This window comes from Pelodiscus sinensis, chromosome 13 (assembly GCF_049634645.1).
Source record: "Pelodiscus sinensis isolate JC-2024 chromosome 13, ASM4963464v1, whole genome shotgun sequence".
Classification (NCBI taxonomy): domain Eukaryota; kingdom Metazoa; phylum Chordata; order Testudines; family Trionychidae; genus Pelodiscus; species Pelodiscus sinensis.
In genome coordinates, this window is record NC_134723.1 from 6,976,906 (window position 1) to 7,001,931 (window position 25,026).

At 44.1% G+C, this 25,026-nt stretch overlaps 1 protein-coding gene across 7 annotated transcripts in view; it reads right to left on the bottom strand.

The window, feature by feature from the left end:
* DIAPH2 (diaphanous related formin 2) overlaps window positions 1-25,026 on the bottom strand; it is an 801,414-nt gene that overhangs the window by 552,332 nt on the left and 224,056 nt on the right. For all 7 annotated transcript variants that reach the window (XM_075896759.1, XM_075896757.1, XM_075896756.1 and 4 more), the window contains one exon: window positions 9,313-9,427. In XM_075896759.1, coding sequence (XP_075752874.1) covers window positions 9,313-9,427 — 115 coding nt within the window. The remainder of the gene's footprint in view (window positions 1-9,312; window positions 9,428-25,026) is intronic.

Here is a 25,026-nt window from a genome sequence, read left to right on the forward strand (position 1 = left end):
TGTTGACATCAGTGCGGCTTACTCGCTCACCCTATGTGCCGATGTTATGGCAAGAAGGAAGAGTACCTTCATTGTAAGCATCGACACAGGTACCGTGGCCAACGGTTCAAACGGTGGTCGAGTTAGGACATCAAGCACCAGGTCAAGACTCCATGCAGGTGGCGGAGGCCTACGTGGTGGATTGAGATTAACCAATCCTTTGAGAAATCTAGTCATCAAGGGATGAGAAAACACCGACTTGCCTTCAACGGGGTAGTGAAAAGCAGCTATCGCCGCTACATGGACTTTAAGTGATGAAATGGAGAGTCCAGTCGACTGTAGCTGGAGGACATAGTCCAGTAAAACATGCAGTGGTGAAACCAGAGGGTCTAGAAGCTTAGGAGCGCACCAGCACACGAATCTAGACCACTTGGACAGGTAAGTTTTCCTGGTGGAATCCCTCCTGCTGTGCAAATGAACACGCTTCACCTGGTCCGAACAAAGATTCTCAGACTCGCTGAACCAAGTATCATCCATGCAATGAGGTGCAGAGTATCCAGCTTCGGGTGAAGAAGGGAGCCTTTCTATTGTGTCAGCAAGTCCGGTAGGTAAGGTAATCGGCGCGGTGTTCGTACGGAGAGCTGCAGAAGAGTTGAGTACCATGGCTGTCTGGGCCACGCTGGGGCTATGAGTATCACTCGTGCCCTGTCCATTACGATCTTCTCGAGTACTCTGGGAATAAGTACAACAGGGGGGAATGCATACAAGAGTGATGTGCCCCAATGAAGGAGAAATGCATCTCCCAGAGAGTGAGCGCCCACTCCTGCTCTGGAACAGTTAGCTCTGCATTTCGCATTGGCACGTGTAGCGAAGAGATCTATCACCGGAAAGCCCCACCGATGGAAGAGAGGTAAGAGGACATCCGTGCGGATAACCCACTCGTGGTCTTGAGGGAAATTCCTGCTCAGCGCATCCGCCGTGGTATTGTTCGCACCCGGTAAGTATGACGCGACTATAGAAATGTTGTTTTGAATGCACCGTTTCCAGAGGCGGATCGCTTCTGCACAAAGTGAACGGGATCGGGCACCTCCCTGTCTGTTCACATAGTACATCGCCACTACATTGTGAGAATTCTGGTGACAGTGCCTCTTATGTGTAACTTGAAGTGTTTGCAGGCACGAAACACCGCTCGTAGCTCAGGAAGATTGATATGGAGCATCATCTCCATCATGGACCAACGACCCTGAACTGTTTTTGCGCCCATGTGGGCACCCCAGCTGACAAGAGAAGCGTCTGTGGTTATCTCCACTGACGGTTGCGGTGCGTGGAAGGGGACTCCTGACAGCATGTTGCTGTGATTGGTCCACCATAATAGGGAGTCCTTGACACGTGCTGGAAGCACCACAATCTTGCGGATGCTGTGCCTTGTAGGCTTGTACACCGCGATCAGCCAATGCTGCAGACACCTGAGGTGTAGCCTTGCATGGCGCACTATGATTGTCGTCAAAGCCATATGACCCAGAAGCTGGAGGCATACGTGTACTGGGAGAGTTGGAGCTGGTAAGACTGTTTTTATCAGGTCTTGTATTAGTTGAAAACGCTCAACTGGCAGATGAACTCTCTCTAACTGGGAGTCGAGACGCGCTCCTATGAAGTTTAGAATTTGTGTTGGCTGCAGACGTGATTTTTGAATGTTCACAATAAGGCCGAGGGAATCGAACAAATCCCGAGCTGCGACTACCACGTGATGTGCCTCTAAGTGAGTGCATCCCTTGATGAGGCAGTCGTCGAGGTAGGGGAAGATAGAGACTCCTATCCTGCGTAGATGGGCAGCCACTACCGCCAGTGTTTTGGAGAACTCCCTTGGGGCTGAAATGAGGCCGAAAGGCAGTACCCTGTATTGAAAATGGTCGTCGTCCACTACGAATCTCAGAAAACGCCTGTGTGCTATGTGTATTGTCACATGGAAACATTCGTCTTGCAAATCTCCGACTGCGAACCAGTCTCCTTTGTTTAGTGCTGGCATGATCTTGGCCAGCGTGGTCATTTTGAAGCGCTGCTTTCCGATGAAACGATTTAGACCCCTCAGATCGAGGATGGGTCTCCACCCCCCCGGATTTTTTGGGGACTAGGAAATACCTGGAGTAAAACCCTTTAACCCGGAATTCGTCGGGTACTCTCTCTATGGCTCCGATCTCAAGCAGGTGCAAAACTTCTTCTCGAAGAGTGGCGCTGTAAGATGGGTCCCTGAGAAGGGATAGGGTGGGAGGAGTAGTAGGGGGAATTGAAGCAAACGGGATCATTAGGCCTGATGATATGACCTCTAGGACCCATCGGTCTGAGGTAATGGTGGCCCATCGATGAAGAAAAGGCCTTAGGTGGTAGTGGAATAAGGTGGTGGCAGACTTTAGTGTGTTGACCGGTGGAGATGTGTTCGAGTCCCCCGCACAGGAGTCAAACCTGCTGTTTCTGGGAAGACCGAGCTGAAGAACGATTCTGCTGCTGACGTTTGCGTTGAGGGCGCTGTCTAAATCTAGGCTGGTCAGATCCATGTTGCTGTTGCTGCTTATAGGAGAAGTAATCATATCTCCTCTGGAAGGGATAGTACCGCCTGCGTTTGAAAGGTGGCATGTACATCCCTAGAGATCGAAGGGTAGTACGAGAGTCCTTGCCAGAATGGAGAATCTCATCGGTAGTAGAAGCAAACAGCTTTTGACAGTCAAAGGTTAAATCTTCCACTTTGGACTTCAACTCCTTAGGGGCTCCCGCTGGCAATAACCAGGAAGCTCTTCTCATCGTGATCCCTGTTGCCATTGCTCGAGCGGCTGTGTCGGCAATGTCTGCGGCGATCTGAAGTGATGTTCTACATGCAGTGAACCCTTCCTGGACAACGGCTTTAAGGAGAGACCTCTTATTGTCAGGGAGATGTTGCATAAGTTCCGGGAGCTTGGAGTAATTGTCAAAATTATTATTTGACAAAAGAGCAGCATAATTGGCAACCCGCAGTAGCAAGGTTGAGGAGGAGTAAACTTTTGAACCAAAATAGTCCAATTTCTTTGTATCCCTATCCGGTAGGGAATTCTTAAATTGGGACATCATGCTCTTATGGCGAACCGCATCCACTATCAGGGAATTCGGCTGCGGGTGATTAAAAAGAAAATCCAAGCCTTTGGATGAGACAAAATACTTTTTATCCATTTTCTTATTGGTGGGCGGTATTGATGTCGGCCAGATGTCCTGTGCTACCTCCAAGATAGCATCATCTATCGGGAGGGAAATCTTTCGTTGTTGTTTAGGGTGTAAATTCTTAAACAACTTATGCTGCTTAACCTGGGACTCAGTAAGTTGTACCTCCTGGGATTGTGTGACACGTTTAAACAGGTCTTGGAATTCTTTAAGATCTTCCGGAGGTGACGTGTCGCCCAGAAACAGCGGTTCATCCTTAGAAGGCACCGGTGAACAGGTATTAGGAGACATGTCCGGGTCAGCTTCCAAGAGTTGTCCTTCCTCTAGGTCTGACATTTGTGATCGGTGCATCGGAGAACGAGGAGGTATCGTACGTCGTAGCGGAGAATGTTTGAGAATCTCTGAATGCACAGAGTGTGGGCTAATTGACCGACAGGAACATGGAGACCTGCGATGAGATCGAGAGTGACTGCGATGAGATGATTCAACATAGTTCGGTCTATGACGATGCGTATAACGCCGGTCAGACCCTGAAGGTGACGAACGTCTAGAAGATCTAGCACTGCTGTACCTGACATAATAGGTGCTTTGTGGTGAACGAGTTGGTGAGCATGAGCGTCTTGCAGGAGAAGGAGATCTAGAACATCTCTAGTGTGAACAGCTACGCTCTCTGTAATAATGGTAACGAGATGAGAGAGTTCAGTGATAATAATCCCTGTGATCTCTTGTATGGTGCGTAGAAGCACAAGGGTGAGGAGATGGGTCCCGATACGACCCTGGCGAGGTGCACAGGGAGATTCCCTGGGTATTTGATTTTGCTGCTGCTGGAGGCTGTGCAGAGCCTGGAGAATGAAGGGTTAAAGGCTCAGAAGGAAGCATCTGGGCAGGAGTTTGCTGTTCCCCTGTCAGTGCTGAAGACAGCTCCCTGTGAGGAGCAGTGATTGCAGGCATTTCAGCACTCAGCACCGATAAGAGCGGTGCCGCCGTAGCTGGCTCTTTAAGAAGCCCCAGTGCCGGCTGCGGTGCCGGGGGCTAACTAGATTGAGAAATGCCAGCTGTCTTCTTTGTTGAAGGAGCACGGGTTACCCTCGAGCGAGAGGTACCCAGCTTGTCACCTGCACTCACCCGCGATTGCGGAGCAGCTGGCAGGGAATGAGCGGGAGAGGCTCTCTTCCTTTTTGGTGATGGCATAGCCTCAGAAGGAGCCTTCCGCTTTTCAGCCGTGGGTCTGAGGCAGAGGATCCTGAGGCAGTGGAAGGCACGAGAGCCTTATTGAACAGGATCTCTTTTAAACTATGTTCCCGCTCCTTGCGGGCTCTGGTCGTCAGGCTGGCACAGTGGGTGCACTTTTGGGGTAAATGTGCCTCCCCAAGGCAGCAGATACAAGCCGAGTGCCCGTCCAACACCGGCATTGGCTCAGCACTACTAGCACACTTTTTAAAACCGGGGGAGCCCGGCACTTTGAACTCTGAAAGGGCTGAGTGTTAGCGCCTGCTAAGTGCCGCCACTTTTGTTGTGTCCCCGGCTTTCTTTCACTTGTACTTCTTTATTACAAGGCTTTTTCTCTCTTTCTTTTTTTTTTAAAACTAGTGAAGTTAAACATTAATGGTAATGGGGAGAGCAGTGAATGGGGAGACACGTCTCTCCGCGGTTTACTTGTTCGGATTCCTCTAGGTATTATTTCTCTTTTTTTTTTTTTTTTTTTTTTGAGGAGTCAGTGGAGTAAAAACAGCAGCTAACAGAAAAACACTAACACTACATAGAAGTAGAACTGCTCGTTCTCGGTTTTAGGTTTCTTTTCCTCTTTTGTCTTTTTTTTTTTTAAACGAGCCTGCAACCCGGGCTAAACGAGGAATGATTTTACTCTAACTTTAAAACTTATTAACTTTCCCCACAGACAACTAACTGAAGGGCAAGGCTTGAGGAGAAAGGGGGAGCTCCAACTGTGACCCAAGGCGGATGAGAAGAACTGGTGGGCGCCGTACCGCGCGCGGCAGATGAAAGGCACGAAACCGGCTTGCACGTGCGCGGTCCAGCCACACACGCACACACACACACAGCTCTGTCAAGCTCCGATTTGCGGCGCCAGGACCAGCCCGACACCAGACGTGGAGCACCCACGGGGATTACCCGAAGAAGTGTATTTGGGCCATTCCTATCTTCAACATCTTTGAAAATCAAAGCTTGTGAAGGGATGAGAATAAAGTTAAAAAGAATATATTAATCTTCCATTTAATGTGCTCGAACAGTTTTCTTTGCATGTTTTTTCCTAAGAATGGTTGGTAAGGGTACTCTATACTTCTCCACCTTGCATTGAATACAGACATTTCCAGTTCATTTTACTTTATGCTGATAAGCAACTTACAATTCAAGAAGTAAACAGCACAACTAAATCCCTAGCTGCCAATGCCATGACATGGAAAAATAAAGCCACCTATCCAAAAGCAGTTCTCTTTCACCATAAGATTCTCACAAGTAGAATATCCTCCAGAGAAATACCATTCCCAATGCACATTAAGTACAAATCACTTGAAGATTTGTTAATGCCATGAAAAAATTACTTTAAATGACAAACCTGTTCTTGCCTTTTCTCACCATCATATGTATGATAAAATGTCCCCAAAAATAAAAGTGTTTTCCTAGCAAAAAAAGATTTAAAAAATTTTAAAGAAAGATTTTTAAAGAAATAATGTGAAAAATATAATCTATCCAGAATCTAATGATTCTGAGATCCAATGCTAAATGGAAATAAAAAAGATCAGGGACATGGAAGACATGAAACTAAGCACTTGTTTCATAAACTAAAGCCTGCCACACCAACACGAGGGCTTACTTCAGGACTAACTGAATTCTGAAATATGAGAACTGCAAAGTACACATCCATATTCTTATAAACGCAACAGCTTCATAAGTTTTAAGAGGATAATGGAAACATGTTACATAAAAATGGCCCCACTCAGAAATTGTCCATGTTGTGCCAATGATGACAAAGACATTATTTCTTCACTACCAGAACGTAACTCAGGAACATGCTTTCCATTGCTCAGACTGACATCTCATTATTTCTCATGATCAACAAAAGAAGTCTGTGTTTTTTCCATCTTTCCACCTAGGACACTTCTGTATCTGGAGTTATCAGACAACGAATACTCCAGGAAAAACAGTTGCCAGTCCAAAAAAGAAAAGAGCCTGAATGTCAGTTAACTTGTAAATCTGATTTTGTAACACAGTTTTTGATTCTGTAATGCTTAAATTTCACCCACACAATTACACTAATGTGTTGATTATCTCAGTTCACAACTTTTCATTTCTGATTACTGACACCATTGTCTCTCGTCAGGGTTAAATCTGACCAATTCTTCACAAACTATATATCTTTTGCATCTCATCAAGCCTCTAGAGAACCCTAGAAATTCTTATTAGTCAATACAGTTATTAAGAATTTAGGCTTTGTCTACACTGCAGGGTTTTTGCACAAGAAGCTTTTTGCGGAGGAGATCTTCCGTAAATTCATCTTATGGTTTCTAGTTAATATCAATTTTCTAGTTAATATCAATTTTTCCCTGCCAGTGAACAATGACCACTACATATCAGCTCGGCTTCACTGCTAACACTTTAATTCATGGCCTTCAGAAAGAGGCAAAGACCAAGACCTCATCTCATAACCAGAACTCATACTATTAGTGTTCAGAGGGAATACTTACTGTTAATAGCTGCCTTCTAATGAACAGCAAGGACCAACTCCCTTTACCATATTTCACAGATATCAAGGATTAAGAAAATATAAAAAAATAAAAACAGGTTCCTAACCTAAAGAACAGCCATAGTTATTCTTTCTTCACTGATTACAGACATTTGCCCTGCTTTTGGTGATGAATACTCTTTTGCATTACTGAGTACCTTTCACCTAATTATCTCAGAACTTTATAAATCATATTCTGTCCAGTTCTACCAGCATAATTTCCTTTTTTGCAGGTCTATCTGCACATATATCATACATACTCAGACACACACCTACGCAAATTCTAGAACTGAAGATCTTACATGTAGGAGTAGGGATGTTAGTTGGCTCATCCGACAGTCAATAAGGGCGCCTCTACCTTCACGGCCAACAGCACTGCAGGAAGTACAGGGCCAGCGGGGGACTTAAGCAGTCCCCTGGTGGCCCTGGGCTCCCTGCAGTGTTTCAAAGCAGCAGTGCTGCATGGAGCCGAGAGCTGCATTGTTACAGTACAGATGTACTCTATTCTATTTGAGATTGTCTACACATGAAATTATTCCAGAATAACTATTTGACTTTGATGGTGGATTATAAACAAGCACCTGTTATTCTGGAATAAGTATCCATGCATGAAGATAAGGTGAGTGGAATAACTTTTTATAGGACACATGAAGTTATTTGGGAATAATTATTGTACTTCACTCACTACTTTAATCCAAGTAACTTTTTTGCCCACACAAGCACTTAGATGTTTCAAAACACAATGGTTCTTGTTATTCTCACTCAAAATGTGGTCAACGTATCAGAAAGGCTCTTTGTTTATTCACATCAATAAAGAATAGGATACACATTCAAAAATACGCTTTTTTTTTTAACAAGGCAGCATTTTTAAAGCAATCCTCTCCATCCCCTCACAATTTCTTCAACATGTGGCAGCACACCAGCCACTTTGCATCTTAAGTCCCCTAGTATAATGATACTACACATACTTATCAAATAACCCAACTCTCAGAATTAAAAAGTAAAGAGCAACTGCATACATGCCTGCCTGCATAAATAAGATATAAAAATGTGCATTCTTTCAGGAAACAGTCTGTTTTGCAAGCATAAATCTAGATTGCTGTTTTGATCTTTAAATCAACTTTGCACAGTTGACCTATGCACATTTGATTATCTGACTGCCATTAATCTTCCAGAATTATATGATTCTGCACTGTAACATAGTTAAGCTAGTTGCCAAATAGAAGAAAGGATTTGTAGCTACATTAATTTATTCTTTTAGTACTTAGCACTATTTAGGACTATAATTTGTTGAATGCCTCATTAACTTCTAAATAAGTTATTATTGAACCATACCTGAATAGTACTTGCACTTTATGAATGCCTGACATAGTAACTACTGACAAATGGCCCAAGCATTAAATAGTGATTGATTACTCATAATGAATAATAATGAACAATTGTCTATCTTGAGAACTGTCTGTCCAGGTTCAGTTGAGAGTATATAAAAATTATGTTTAAACCCCACGAAAAGCCGCAGACAATATAAAGAATCATATCCACAGTAAGCCATTCAGTTGTCCATCAACTTGAACCTGAAACACTGACATGAATTATTTTCATATTGAGAAAGCAAGTATATTCTTCTGAAACAAACCAATTAGTAGTCCAAAATGTTAGCAGAAATGAACTAATGAAATGCCACTTGCATCAATCTTATTTTGACTGTATGGAAAGGTCTGGCACAAAATTGCATTTCTACTGCTCTGTTCTCTCTTGTATGGTCAATTAATATATATGCATTTGGTTTTCCAAAAAGAGCCAGAAGAATACTGAATATAATTACATTATGAAAACAGTTTTAAATACAGAACCAACCTCTGAGACAGAGAGATAAACAAAAAACAAAAAAACACACACATATATCAATGCAACCTATTTTGTGTGTGTAGTTCCCCTCTAATTTTATAGTTCTTGTAGTGTCAGATTATTCTAAAACTCAATGTAATGAAAATGTCAATATAAAAATCTGAATTTGGAATATTCAGAATTTCAGCATGAGGAGTTTTCAGTTAATTCTACTACTTACATCACATTTTTTTAAATTAGAATGTGTCCTATCTTGGTATACATTAGAAAACGCAAATATTTCAAAATTTTGAAGCAACGAATGACGACTCCTCTTGTGGTGAGTACTGTACGTTGTAATGTTTCTAAATGAAAAAAATCTGAGAATAATAGACTACAGTAATCCATGTCAACTAATAAAATGTACATTTTAAATATTTTATGTTACTATGGCAACAGCCTATAACCGGAACATTCCCTAATTACACAATGAATTGCAGTACTATTTCTTCCATTGAAAATATTTTCTTATACCATGCAAATGTGAGTGCTTTAAATTAAGGAACAGATATATTTACCTTTCATCTTTGTACCAAAGGTAAGCGCCAGTTTTGCAAAAAGATCTGGATTTTCAAATTTATCCTCTCTAACTTTTATCCAAAAACAGTTTTCCAGTATGTCCGGGGGTTCAATCTGAAATAAAAAGCAAAATAATTCATTCTTTAAGTTAATGAATACTAAGACTTCAAATATTCATTTTTCAGTCAATGGCTGACTTTCCTATGCAGGATTTGGTTTAAACTTGGTAGATATTTAAAAAAACATTTCAACTAGTGAAAAAAATGGCCACAATTTTTCAAATGCATGCCTCACTCCTGACGTCTAAGGCCATTTATAGGGACCTGAACAAGGGGCCTGCTTTTCATAGGAGCTAGGTTCCAAATGGGAAATTAAGGCATTAAGCACCTCTGAACTGAATACAGTAATTCCTCATTTAACACGTGCCCGCTTAATACGTTTTCGCAATAGCACGATTTTGTTTAGGGAATGTTTTTTGAATTGCACAATCGTCCCCGGAATAATATGATTTCGCCAGCCGGCCTGTTGCTGGCAGCTGCGCGGGGCTTCGTCCGCCTCCCTGCAAAGCAGCGGAGGGTTCGCTGCTCGTCACTCTGTTCCCCGGCGACTCCAACTTGCTGGACTCAGTGTGGGCCCCGGCAGACCGGTCAGAGGGGCATACTGCCAACCCAATCCCCCTCTCCTCTTCCCCTCCCCAGAGCCAAACACCTCCCCTTCCTGCTGTAACCCAGTCTCCTTTCTCTCCCAATCATATGTCCCAGTCCCAACAGACACCACCACTTGAAACACAATCCCCACCTTTTCCATTATTTTCAATGGGAAAATTGACCCCGCATAACACGTTTTCACTTAACACGATTATTTTCTGAAACGTATCTATAGTGTTATATGAGGAATTACTGTACTCAAAGGCCATGGTCACCAACCCGTCGATTATGATCGACTGGTCAATCGGGAGGGCTCGACCAGTCAAGCAAGAGGCGTTCGAGTCCCCCCAATTCTCCCCACCCCCAAGAAGCCACACTACCTACCTCCAACGACAATGGAGGTAGTGCCAGCTTCCCGCAGGATGGACAGAAGTTCAGAAACTGCGTGCCACTTCCGGGATTTCCGGAAGTGCGCTGCCTGCTCCCCTCCTCCAGGCCTGTGGCCCGCCGGGGACTTGCTGTGCGGGGGGGAAGAGGTAGGAGTCCTGGAAGACGCGCGCTGGGACTTCCCTCCTCTGCAGGGGAGGGAGTAGGTCCTCCTGTCCCGGGGGGAGGCACACGATGGGGCTTCCTTCTTCTGCAGAAGAAGGGGTCGTCCCCCAGGGGGCGCATGCATGGGTTTCCCTGCTCCATGGAAGGGGGGGAGTCGGGACCAGAGGGGGTGAGCAACAGGGGCTTCCCTGCTCTGCGGGGGTTGGTCCTGAAGGGGTGCATACGCGGGCTTCCCTGCTCCGCGGGAGGGGAGGAATCGGGCCTGGAGGAGGCGTGCGACAGGGCTTCCCTCGTCTGGGGGGGGGGAATCCTGGGAGGAGGCTGGTGCAGGGGACTCTGCTCCCACTGGCACCCTGCCCCCTGGCACAGAACCCTGTCCCCTGACCTTCCCGCACCCTGTTCTCTCTCTCCTGCCCCCAGCCACAGAACCCTGTCTCCACTGGCACCCTGTCCCCTGCTGCAGAAACCTGTCCCCTGCCCTCCTGGCACTCTGTTCCCTCTCCCCTGCCCCCCAGACACAGAAACCTGCCCCCACTGGCACCCTGTCCCCTGCCCCAGCACCCACTAGCACACTTCCCCAATACCATGTCCCCTGCTCCCACTAGCACAGTTGGGGCCACATTAGTGCGGCTTGGGGGTTTTTTGGAGGAGGTTGGTTTGGTGTGTGTGCTGGTGGTGTTTGGTTTTTTTTTTGGGGGGGTGTGCATCTCACTTGTGTGGCCCCAACTGAATTTTCTGTGGCTCAGTGACCCCTGACTCAAAACAGGTTCCCCGCCCTTCTCATAAAGGCAACGCAGAAACTTTTTGTGTTTGACACAGTATTTTAATTAAAAATGAAGCCTGGCCAACAAACCCCCAATTGGGGCCAAGACCCCATCTGGCCACAGCATCAGAACACTCCTCCTTCCCCCAGACCTTATATTTGAGCTTATCATGCACTGGAACCCCCTACCCTGAGCCTCTCACATACCCCAACCCAAATTCCTGAACCCTCACATCCTCAAGCCTGTGGCTTGTTTAGTACCCCAACCCTCCATCTGACCCCAATGCTTCCCGGCCTGGAGCCCCCTCCCCAAGCCAGCATCCTCTTCTCCACCTCCTCCTGCATCCAGATTTCCTCCCAGAGCTTGCACCTCTCACCTCTTCCCACACCCAAATCCCTCATTCCCACCCCAGAGCCCACACATCCTGTCTCAACCCATCGAGGGTACAGCTAGACTGCGGAGTTTTTCAGGATTCTGGAGATATCCCAAAAAAACTCTTCTGCATCCAAGGATACGTTTGTTCTTCCGCTTTTTTTAGTGGAAGAGCAAACAGGCTCTTTTGGTCACCTCCATATTCCTCTTTCCACAAGGAATAAGGGGGCTTACAAAAGAAGGGGTTCTTCTGACATTTGGTCCGGTCTAGACAGGCCAAATGTTGGGAAAACCTCTTCCTACAGAAGAATTGGGAAAAAAGCAGCAGTATAAGGGTTGGGGATAGCAAGTGATGGAGAGGAGGAGAATAGAGAGGGCGAGGCTTCAAGGAAGGGGTGGGGCTTCAAGGAAGGGGCAGGGCAGTAGATCTTGGCTTGTTCTGTTGTTTAAAAAGTGATCTTGGGTGTAAAAAGGTTGGAGACCACTGCTCTAAGGACTTGTCTTCAGAGTGTGACAGCTCACAGCAGTGGGGTGTGACATTCAGCTTAGGCACTGCTGGCAGGAGGGTCCACACCAGCCAGTTTGCGTGAAACTGATGCAAACTAGAATTTACACCCAGCTGGTGTACACTGATACACAGTGAAGACAAGCCCTAGAACACAACGAGACAAAATAAAGCCTTGCCTACACATAAGCTTGCTCAATGATCTTTTAAGGACGGATGTTCTTTATCTTAGGAGCCTCAATATGTATTTTTAAAACTTTATTTCAAGTAAAGTCACCCTTAATGTCTTTTCAACTTGTTTGAATTATTTTCCACACTATAAACAGGATTTTTTTTTAATTCTAACACTTGAAGAAAAAAGTGTAAATAGCACATATTCCAATTTTATTAAGAGGTAAAATCAGAGTGATGCGCCACACAGTTGCTATAAATAATCCACTGCCTTTTGTATGCTTGTTTTTAATGGTTGTAGTAGTTAGAAGGTTAAAGATATGATACATTATCTGTCTGAAAAGTGGTATATTCTTCATATCTTCCCCTCAAAAAATCATCTGCAATCTTATATTGTCTATTCCTAACTGCAAAGGACATAATGATATTTAATTACAGCTTGTTTTTCAGCGTCATCCATCTCAACAAAATTTATTTTTAACACACGTCTAATTGTCCACTTACGCATACTTATATAATTTTTTTTCCAAGTGAATTGTCATATCTTCTTCAATGCTAAAACACTGAAAACAAGCTCCCTTCCCCTCCCACTTCCTCTCCAAGAGATTTTGGTGTACCTATCAGTCGTAGATGTTTAATTACATTGGAACTGCTGAAAAATAACCTAAAAACCGGAAAATAGATCCACAGAAATACAGTAAGCTCTCTCAAACAGTGTCACTCTCACTTTGAAGACATCATTGTTAGATGTAAAGAAGGGTAGTCCAGGGTTCATACCATTAAGAGGTTTGCTGTAGGAATAGACAATGGAAGAGCCACAGTTTAAAAAAAATAAAGTCAAATACCTGTAGTATCAAAAATTTACCATTATGCAAGCTAATTCATCAACTCTCCACCCTTGTCCTAAGATTAAAAACAAGCAATGTACAATGATACATGTAAGGAGAAAGAGTGATAGGAATTCCATCCTTGGCACTAGATATTTTAGGTAAATAAAGTTGAAGCCTATTTAAACCACATTTGCCACATGAGAGAAGGGACAAAATGTGATTTAAATAGGCCTCCCCCCAAAAAAACAGCCCCCAGGGAAAATTTGTCGAACAAAACAAAAAAAAACAACACCGGGAGGGAGGGTAGAGCAGGGTCTCGGGGCAGGGCATCTGGCCAGGAAGGAGGGTAGAGGCAGGGAGGGTGCAGAAGGAGACTTGGGGCAGGCTGCCAGAGCAAGCTGAGAATGCAGGGTCTTGGCAGGAGGAGGGGAGTGAGGGGGGGTTGGGTGCAGGGTCTGGGCATGAGGGGGAATGCTTACCTGGCATAGCACCCTGCTGCAGCATGGAAAGCCTCCAGGGAGCATGCTCTTGTTCCTTGGGGGATGCAGAGCTCAGTTCCTCTCCCCCCGCCCGCCCCCACTCCCGGCCGCTCGCCCATGCAGTGGGGAACCTAGCACAGCTGCAGCACCAGGCCAGGCTTCCCGCTGGCAAGTCAGGAAGGCGGGGGGGGGGGGGGGGAGTAGAAACCCTGATCGTCTCCACCAGATTAAACTCTGCCACTTCCCCGGCAGGCTGGGGAAGGGTGCAGAGGAGAGAGAGCAGCAGCGTCTGGGGGGCAGCAGAGCCCGAGTGTGCTGCAAGCTTGGGGGCAGGGGGCAGCAGAGCCTGAGATGGTGTTTTTAAACGCCGAGGTCCGAACAACTCCTCAGCTCCAGCCACCCCTCTCCCTCCCAGCAGCAGCTGTAAAAGCAGCCACCTGCACACATGGAGTAAGAGGAGGCTGTGTAGCAGCGGAGGCCCTGCGGGACAGGGGCCATCCTGCGGGCTGGGGAGGGTGGGTACTCGCTGTCTACGGGCTCTGCAGGGGGCAAGGGAGAAGAATTTTTTGTTTTCTCCACGGCACACCTCTGACTGCCACACAGCACTCAGTTTAAGAAACACTGCCTTAAGTGTTCCAACTATTGGGTGAGGGACAGCTGCCATGAGCCCTTGCCCTTCCCCAACTAATCCCAGACATCCCATTAATGAGAACCTCAGTCCTCCCCTGATGAAAGCAGAAGAGGAAGGGGATTGGTCCCCCACTGTACCAAACATCAGTAGCCCTGCACCCTACCTATCACAAAGGATGCTTTCCTCTAAATGCTGTTCCTACTCACATTATAGGATCATCATATCCCTTCCATAACATGTACTTGCACTGGACATCAACTATGAGAAGGTGCTAGCAATTAGGTTGGCGCTCTCTCTCCCTATTGACCCAATTAGGTTCCCAGATATTTACCAATTTTTTCCCTAATATCTGAAAAAATATGCACTCTCCAGGAGCTAAAAAATCTAACTGTCTAGGATGTATTAACAGGAGTGCATATGCAAGACAACAGAGGTAACTGTCCTGCTCTACTTGGCTCAGGTCAGATGGAGTACAGTTTTGAGTGCTACACTAAGAAAAATGGGAACAAACTGGAAACTGTTGAGGAAAGCAACAAAAATGATAAAAGTTTTAAAAAACATGGTGTATGAGGAGTGGCTGACAAATATGGGCAAGTTTAGTATAAAAAAAAAAAGACTGATAAGGTGTGGAAATCTAATAGTCTTCAAGTATGAAAGGGGTTCATAAAGAGAATTCTGAAAAAATTTACTCTGTGCCTACTGAAGGCAGGACAAAAGCGATCAGCTTAATCTGCAGCAAGGAAGATTTAGGTCAAACATTAGAAAAAACTGTCACACAATACAGATAATTAAGCACTGAAACATGTTTCTAAGGAAAGCAGTGGAATCCCCATCCTTGTAGGTTCTTAAGGAAAACATGTGATGTACCTGTTAGGAATGGTCTAGGTTTAGTTTGTCCCGTCTCAGCACAGGGGACTGGATAGCTCTATCATTCTATGACTTTATATCTCGCATTCGCAGCGCTTATATATTTTCTAAAATTAGAATGTCGCACTGCTAAAATAATAGTATAAATAAGCATCTAATTTATTTGTATGGGACACGCAGCTAGAAAAAAATTCCAGGCAACCTTTATGAGAAGCCTGGATAAACTAAACAAAATCATCAGCAAAATATTATCACTGAGCCTGGGTAAGCAATGAGATGCATTCACTGATGATTTAAGTCTTAATCTGTTGGCCCTCTACTCATACAGGTCTCGTAAAAGAAAGATAATATTAGTCCTTTCTGGACAGTTTCTGTTACTGTTCAGAATTTAGCTGTGCCTTGAATGACTACCTTGAAAAGGAGCCATCATAAATTTGACATTTGTTTTCTTTATTATGCTCCCAGCCTCTGCAGCTCCCACAGTACTACCAGATACCTTAACCAGTTGCTTGACTAGATTATGGAGAACAAGAAAATGCAGGAATGCAGGTGCTATCACACCAAAAAAAAAAAAAAAAAAACTATCTGCTATAGGCGCACAAAATAATAAAGGACAATGTTACAGTGTGTGTCCTTTCTAATACTACAAGAACATCAGAGCAACTATAACTTTACAACTAAGGAACACATAACATACATTTCTTAAACAGAATAAAGGAAACCTATTGGCATTCATGATAAGAGCTCAGCCAAAACAAATTAGACATTTGTATTATTTATAAGAATAGCATTAACCATTTAACATTAACAATGACTATTAGTGACGGGTGAAAGATATTTTAAAAGATAGTATGTGTAACTTTTAATAATAACTTTATGAAAAATCTCTGGTTTCAAAAACTACACCATTAGAATTTAATATAGACATAAAATGCCTACATTTTCTCTAGCCTAACACCAACAATCTAGCTATTCAGTTCTCTATGGCAGATTATCAAGCACAGATATTGTCACTATTCTGGCACTGGCAGTAGAAATTATTGCTTTTACCAGATATTGTTGAAATGAAGTAGAAGAGAATTATATTGTATATCCTCGGTGACATCACTGTCACATAGAATCATAGAGCTGGAAGAGACCTCAGAAGTTCATCAAGTCCAGCCCCCTGCTCTAGGCAGGACCAATCCAAACTAAATCAACCCAGCCAGGGCTTTGTCAAGCCGAGACTTAAACACCTCTAGGGATGGAGACTCCACTACTTCCCTAGGTAACCCATTCCAGTGCTTCACTACCCTCCTAGTGAAATAGTGATCGAAATGTAGCCGTGTTAGTCTGGTGTAGCTGGGGAAAAAAAAAAGGAATATGTAGCACTTAAAAGACTAACAAGATGGTTTATTAAGTGATGAGCTTTCGTGTGCCAGACCCACTTCCTCAGATCAAATAGTGGAAGAAAATTGGCACAACCATATATACCAAAGGATACAATCAAAAAAATTCACACACATGAAAATGACAAATCAAATTTCAGAACAGAAGGGGGATGAGGGAGGAGGAAAATGTCTGTGAGCTAATGATATTAGAGGTAATAATTGGGGAAGCTATCTTTGTAACGGGTAATGTAATGGGTCCGGCCCACGAAAGCTCATCACCTAAAAGACTAACAAGATGGTTTATTAAGTGCTACATAGTCCTGTTTTTTGTTTCACCTAGTAAAATGGTTTTTCCTAATATCCAACCTGGACCTCTCCCACCACAACTTGAGACCACTGCTCCTTGTTCTGCCATCTGTCACTAATGCGAACAGCCTCTCTCCATCCTCTTTGGAACTTCCCTTCAGGAAGCTGAAGGCTGCTATTAAATCCCTCCTCACTCTTCGCTTCTGCAGACTAAACAGACCCAACTCCCTCAGCCTCTCCTCATAGGTCGTATGCTCCAGCCCCCTAATCATTTTGGTTGCCCTCTGCTGGACCCGCTCCAATACGCCCACATCCTTTCTGTAGTGTGGGGCCCAGAATTCGACACAATACTCCAGATGTGGCCTTACCAGAGCCGAATAAAGGGAAATAATGACATCTCTGGATCTGCTGGCAATGCTCCTCTTAATGCAATCTAATATACCATTAGCCTTCTTGATTACAAGGGCACATGACTGACTCATATCCAACCTCTCATCCACTGTAACCCCCAAGTCCTTTTCTGCAGAACTACTACTTAGCTGGTTGGTCCCCAGCCTGTAACAATGCTTGGGATTCTTCCGTCCCAAGTGCAAGACTCTGCACTTGTCCTTGTTGAACCTCATCAGATTTCTTGTGGCCCAATCCTCCAATTTGTCTAAGTCACTCTGGACCCCATCTCTGCCCTCAAGCATATCTACTTCTCTCCCTAGCTTAGTGTCATCCGCAAACTTGCTGAGGGTGCAATCCATCCCCTCATCCAGGTCATTAATAAAGATATTGAACAAAACCGGTCCTAGAACCGAACCTTGGGGCACTCCGTTAGAAACCGACCGCCATCCTGACATGGAGCCGTTAATCACTACCCGCTGGGCCAGGCCTTCTAGCCATCTTTCTATCCATCCTACTGTCCATTTATCCAATCCACATTCCCTTAACTTGCTGGCAAGAATATTGTGGGAGACCGTATCAAAAGCCTTGCTAATGTCAAGGTGTATCACATCCACTGACTTTCCCATGTTCACAGAACCAGTTATCTCATCATAGAAGCTGATCAGATTGGTCAGGTACAGCTTTCCCTTTGTGAATCCATACTGACTATTCCTAATCACTTTCCTCTCTTCCAAGTGCCTCAAAATGGATTCCTTAAGGATCCCTTCCATGATTTTTCCAGGAACCGAGGTAAGACTAACTGGCCTATAGTTCTCTTGATCATCCTTCTTCCCTTTTTTGAAGATGGGCACTATAATATTTGCCTTTTTCCAACTTTCCAGGATTTTTCCCGATCTCCACGACTTTTCAAAGATAATGGCCAAAGGCTCCTCAATGACATCTGCCAACTCCCTCAGTACCCTCGGCTGCATTAAGTACCCATGGATTTCTGTACGTTTAGCTTTTCTAAGTAGTTTCTAACCTGTTCTTTACCCACCAAGGGCTATCCGTCTGCATCCCATCTTGCGTCACTTAGCGCATTAGGCCAGGAGCTCACCTTGTCCATGAATACAGAGGCAAAGAAAGCATTGAGTACTTCAGCTTTCCCCGCATCATCTGTCACTAGGTTACTTCCTTCATCCAGGAGGGGCTGCACACCCTCTCTGATCACCTTCTTCTTGTTAACATGCCTGTAGAAACCTTCCTTGTTATCCTTTACATCCTTAGCCAGTTGCAATTCCATGTGCGCTTTCACCTTCCTGATAACCCCCTGGCATTCTCGAGCTATACATTTATGCCCCTCACTCGTCATTGTCCAAGTTTCCACTTTTTGTAAGCTTCCTTTTTGTGCTTAAGTTCACCAAGGATTTCCCCTGTAAGCCAATCCGGGCTCCTACCATGTTTGCCTCTCTTGCTACGCATCAGGATGGTTTCTTTCTGTGCTTTCAATAAGGCTTCTTTAAAATACTGCCAGCTATCCTGGACTCCTTTCCCCTTCATGTTAGGATCCCAGGGGATTCTGCCCATCAGATCTCTGAGAGTCAAAATCTGCTTTTTGAAAGTCCATTCCTTTCTGGTATCCAACTTTCCCACTCCCCTCAGGGTTTTGGTCACTGTCCCCTGACGAATCTAATTTAAAGCCCTCCTCACTAGGTTTGCAAGCCTTCCTGAGAAGATGCTCCTTCCTCTCTTGGTTAGGTGGATCCCATCTCTTCCTAACAGTCCTGGTGCCCGGAACAGAGTCCCATGGTCGAAGAAACCAAAGCCTTTTCTGCGACACCAGCTGCGCAACCACGCATTTACTTCCTTAATTTGACGATCCCTGCCCAGTCCTTTCCCTTCAACAGGGAGGATGGATGAGAACACCACTTGCACTCCGAATTCTTGGATCCTTCTTCCCAGCGCTACATAATCCGCAGTAACCCGCTCAAGGTCATTCTTGGCCGTATCGTTAGTTCCCACGTGGAGAAGCAGGAAGGGGTAGCGAGCAGAAGGTTTGATCAGTTTGGTAAGCCTCTCAGTCACATCCTGAATGTGAGCTCCCGGTAAGCAGCACACCTCTCGAGATTCCAGGTCCGGACAGCAGATGGATGGCTCAGTCCCTCTTAGGAGAGAGTCCCGGACCACCACAAACCTTCCTTTTCTTTGGGGAGGGGGGTGGCCGTGGAACCCCCATCCCTAGGACTACGCATCCAATGCCTTCCAGTAGATGGTGTTCCCTTCCAGTTTCTTCCTTGTGAGGTCCCTTCCAAAGCATTCAGCACCGCAGAGCCTGCGGAGAGAGCCTGAAAGTGATTACTTACCTCTATAGCATTGGGGGATTCCCCCTTCTAGAAGTTACATGCTGCCAGTTCTCTTCCTGGTCCCATACTGCCCTCTCCGGCTCTTCCGCCTGCTGTGCTTCAAGGATTAAATGCTGCATTCTATCGAGGAACTCTTCATCCTCTCTGATTGAGCGTATGGTCGACTCTTGGGCCTCCAGTCCTCTAATTTTTTTCTTCCAAAATGGCGACCAGCTTGCACTTAGTGCAGATGAAATCCGTTCTTTCTTCTGGGAGAAAGACAAACATGGCACACTCCATGCAGGTAACAACAGCAGCTATGACCATCCATTTCTGCTGTGCTGGAGAAGGGATTTAAAAAGAAAGGCAAGAGAACCTCACGCCCTTCCCAACTCCCTCTCTAAACTCCCTGTTAGCACTCACCTGATCACAAGCTCCTTGGTCGCTTGCCCGCTGCCTTATAAAGCCCTGGACTGCCTAAAAGTCCTTCTCCCTACCAAGGCTCAGCCAATCAGCAGAGGCTTGTAGAATTCAAACTTTAATTAGAAACCAATCACAGCACACACTCCATTAAGGGGAGGGGAGGGCAAAAGGGAAGTAGGGAAAAAAAAGCCTCTCTCACAAACACAGGGGAAAAAAGCAATCAGAAACACACACCAACCCTCACTCACAAACACAAGCTCAGCACACAGCAAGAAAGCCCCAAACACAACACATACTTCCCTCAAGAGTCCTGTATCTATTTCTCCTTTACCTGGAGAACTCCCTCTCTAAACTCCCTGTTAGCAGTCACCTGTTCGCAAGCTCTACATATCAGCAAAAGTATGAATTTCATTTATCAATGTATGTGCTCAGTAATAAACTTAAAAAAATAAAAATTATCAAAAATTGAGTTCATACTGCAAATGTCTGTCCAGAAAAAAAAACGGTAACAAACACTCTCACCTAAGATACAGTTCGTTTGTTAGTAGCAAAAGGAATAACATTTTGGGGAAACAAAGGCATCAGGATTTCTAAATGGAAAGTAGTTTAAGATTAAATGTATTTTAGATCATTAGATGCAGGCTACAGTATTTTTGAGTCAACTCATTTTTGTGCCTATCACTAGTTTAATTAAAACATTCGTGATGGAAAATCAAGAAGTCTAATGACAGTTCAGAACGTAAGGAATATGTTCAAGTCTGAGATTCCTGGAAGCAGAGCACTGCTAAATTAGTCATGGTAAGATGGAAAGTGTTGTATAACCACTCACCTCAAAAACACAGCCCAGAAATTTTAAGGCCTCACAAGTAAAATATACCAAGACACCCGAATGATTTGGCATTCTGTTAATACGAGGAAATTGATCTAGGTGCAACAGTAATATTGGCTAACTCAATACAGAAGCTTAAAAGGGAAGAATAAAGTGGTAAATAACAGAAATCCAGACAGCACCTTCTTGCACTAAAGAAGGGAAAGATCACAAACATTTATGCTCTCACACAGAGATATTAATTTACTAAAACATGAAAGTATAGAAGGGGCAACAAAAGAACATTCTATGAAAAGTACAAATGCATTTCAAGATGGTCACTGTGCAACAAATACAAAATGGAAAGGGAATGCTTAGCCTTTTATTTAGATCTTGATTCTTTTTTAATTTTAGTTTAAAGTTCAGAATTTTAAAAACTAAGTTTATGGTGTAAATGCTACATTTCAGAATTATTTTAATATCCTCAAGCATTCTATTCATCTGGCTAGACACTGAAAATGGTAAATATAAATATATTCTCATTATATAAATCTACAAGATATATAACTTCAGATTAAGGTTTTAAGGTACTATATAGCTATATCAGCCTACTGGACCTTTTTATTTTTTAAACTATAACAGAACTTGCCACAGAACTGAAAGCATCACTTTGATCTGCAAACAGAATAGTGCTACAATGGGCCCATTTTGGTCTTTCTTCCAGAAGAAGGAAGTAATTTCATTTTGCAACGTCTCACATTTGCAGTGGAGTCAAAGTTAATCTTACATCATAGTCTGAAACATTGAGATCATGCATTCAACTGATCACTTCCATCATTGGGTATAAAGGCTCTAGGCCAGTTTTGTTCAGAGAAGCAATAAATAAATACCTCAGGAAGGGCCTGATGCAACTGGGTATTGAATAAACGAGGGCTATTGCCATGACACAGATTAAGAACTCTGGCATTAGGATTAAGTAACTATATCATGGTTATAAGAGGACATCTCTGGCAAAAATGAACCAAGATCCTTTTAGTGCCAGTCAAGTGCTATAACCTCAAGACCACCTACATTGCACAGGTATGTAACTACAAATGTTTTCCCAGTACATCTGACCACAGAGGAAGCATCTTGAGAGCTGGGATGGAGATGTGACTATGTGTTTCCCAATCATTTAGAAGTGTGACCAGGAACGTAGCCAACCAATGAAACATTTTAGTTATCCACTAATGTGTTCTATTTTGGGGCTGCTCGATTTGTGACAGTATGCCACTGTTAGGTATCATATTTGCACAAAATTATTAAACTACTTAGCAAAGAGCATTACAGGCAGTCTCCGAGTTACGCGGATCCGACTTATGTCGGATCCGCAGTTACAAACGGGGTTTTTCTTGACCCGGAGGATGGGAGCGGCGGGACACCCAGATGCGCCGCGGCCCCGCCGCCCGCGTCCTATCAGGCGAGAAAAGCTGCTCCCCCAGCAGACAAGGGAGACGCAAAGCAAAGCCATGGAGCATGCGGGCAGCGGGACATCCCAGACGCGCTGCGGCTGTCCCGCTGCCGGCATCCTCCGAGGCTTTGCTCCCCGGCTCCCTGGTCTGCACCAGGGAGATGAGGAGCAAAGCCTCGGAGAACGCCAGCAGTGGGACAGCCGCGGCGCGTCTGGGCTATCCCGTTGCCCACGTGCGACGCGGAGCAAAGCCGCGGAGGACCCGGGCGGCGGGACCGCGGTGCGTCTTAGTCCGCCACCCACCTCTCCCTGGTCTACTGGGGAGGGGGGGCACGCAGCTAGTGCGCCTCCACTCCCCCCAGCAGACCAGGCTTTTCTCCGGACGCCTGTGGTAGAGCAGCTGGGGCGCTGCCGGTTGGTCCACTAGCGCCGCTCTGGGCGCTACTGGACCAACCCAGCAGCTCCCAAGCTGCTCTGCCCCAGGTGTCCCCAAGTCAGCCACTGCTGAAACTGACCAGCGCTGACTACAGGAAGCCCGAGGCAGAGTTGCTCTGCCCCGGGCTTCCTGGAATCAGCCGCTGATCAGTTTCAGCAGCAGCTGACTTGGGAACGCCTGGGGTTCTTAAGTTGAATCTGTATGTAAGTCGGAACTGGCGTCCAGATTCAGCCTGTTGAAACTGATCAGCTGCTGATTCCAGGAAGCCCGGGGCAGAACAACTCTGCCTCGGGCTTCCTGTAGTCAGCCGCTGGTCAGTTTCAGCAGCGGCTGAATCTGGACGCCAGTTCCGACTTACATACAGATTCAACTTAAGAACAAACCTATAGTTCCTATCTTGTACGTAACCTGGGGACTACCCTGTACTGTCCACTTAATTGTCCTCATAATCTTCTTTATCCTTCAACAGTTGGGTCCAACAACCCATGACTTGCTATAGTCTCATATCCTGCATTATCTTCCTTGTGCTGCAGAACTGTCTGCTCTCAAAGCCTGGTATTGTTACACAGCAAAGTGACATACACTGCCCACATCTAACCCGCTGCGGTTCTTGCAGAATCTTCAGTTCTTTCTTCTAAATGGAGAGTGACGGCTTGACTCCAGATTTCAGAATTACTTTTACTCCCAAAACACATCCCAGCAGTAATTTAGAGGGCATTCTACTGTTTGCTTAGATGAATGTTTATACCTCCAGCTGCAAACAAATGTTTCTCTCTCAACTTTCCTTATTTTTCACAACAATATTTATCCTCCAGCTCAACATTTTTTTCATAACTTCTTCCATTTGAAGAAGCTCAACAATAACTATGATGTGGACTAATTACGGTCATCCTCCTATATACAGAGAGCTGTAATTTACTGAGTATCGGTAGGGTGCATATGACAGCATTCAAAGTACACAAAACTACATTTGATTTTATGCACATACCATAAAACACTTTGTAAACCTAACAAGCATGCTAAAAGTATTGAAGCACTACTTTCCGAAAACTCCAAAGCATGGTTTACATGTGCTCTAAAAAGTTTATACAATCATTCTTTCCCTGCTTTTTTTTTAATAGGAAAAAAAGCAGGGAAAGAATGATTGTATAAACTTTTTAGAGCACATGTAAACCATTCTTTGGAGTTTTCAGAAAGTAGTGCTTCAATACTTTTAGCATGCTTGTTAGGTTTACAAAGTGTTTTATGGTATGTGCATAAAATCAAATGTAGTTTTGTGTACTCTGAATGCTGTCATATGCATCCTTACAATTACATTCATAATATACAGCTCTACATTATTAATGATTTAAAGTGTAGATAAATTGATCAAGTTATTAGTTCATGTTCCACTATACAAAACAAAACAAAAATTGTTTATAATCTAAACATTATAACTATATCTAACACTGAAGTGATTTGATTATACTTAAGTTCCTACTTAATTTGCGATATTGCAGAAATCACTGATCCCACAATTGTAGGCTTCTATTGCAAATGTTGACAGCATTGCACATTAATGACTAACACAGTTGCAGCAAAATATCTGGCTATGAAAAAAATAGCAGGCATAATATAATACTTGAGTGTTCACGCCCTTCTAGCAACTTTTATTTAACAAATAGGCCTTCTCTGGCTTTTCCAAATTACTGCAATTAATAGAAGTTCATTATTTCTTTTCGGCTGCAATTATTTGACAATAACCCACAATTCAAACATGTTAATAAATATGCTATGTGCTTTGTATGGTATCTATAAGGCTTAGGTTCACATATTCCATTTCAAACAGGACTTCTACTCTCAGTTTATATAAGCTTAATCAAGCTTCATGCTGTTCCAACACTAGACAACGGAACTCAGTAATAAACCTATTCAGAAATAGATAGTTAAAATCCCTGAAGTTAAGATGGGAACAGAGATATCTTTTTACTAAACTTGCAATAAAGAACAGATGTTTTGCTATACTTGCTTTTTACAACATACTTGATTAATTTTGCCACTGACTAAGTGTCTTTTTTAGAAAAATGGTTCATCTTTCACAGTGACAAATATGGCCAAATGTTGTTAAAAAGTGTTCTGTGCAACTGTTGACAGGCAACACAATACACAACTATGAAAAAACAAATTTTAGCCAAGTATTCCACCACTTTGACAATGAATGGTACAAACATGTATTCTGTCTTCAGGTTGCTTGTAATTTGGTTAATTTGCTTTAACCACACGTTAGTGCAGAATTAAATCAAAAAGCATTCATGAAGTTTTCAAGATGTTGATTTTAAAATTATTCTGTCACACGGTGACTAGCTCTTTTACAAGAGATAGGACCAGTCACAGCTGTACCTTAATTAGTTA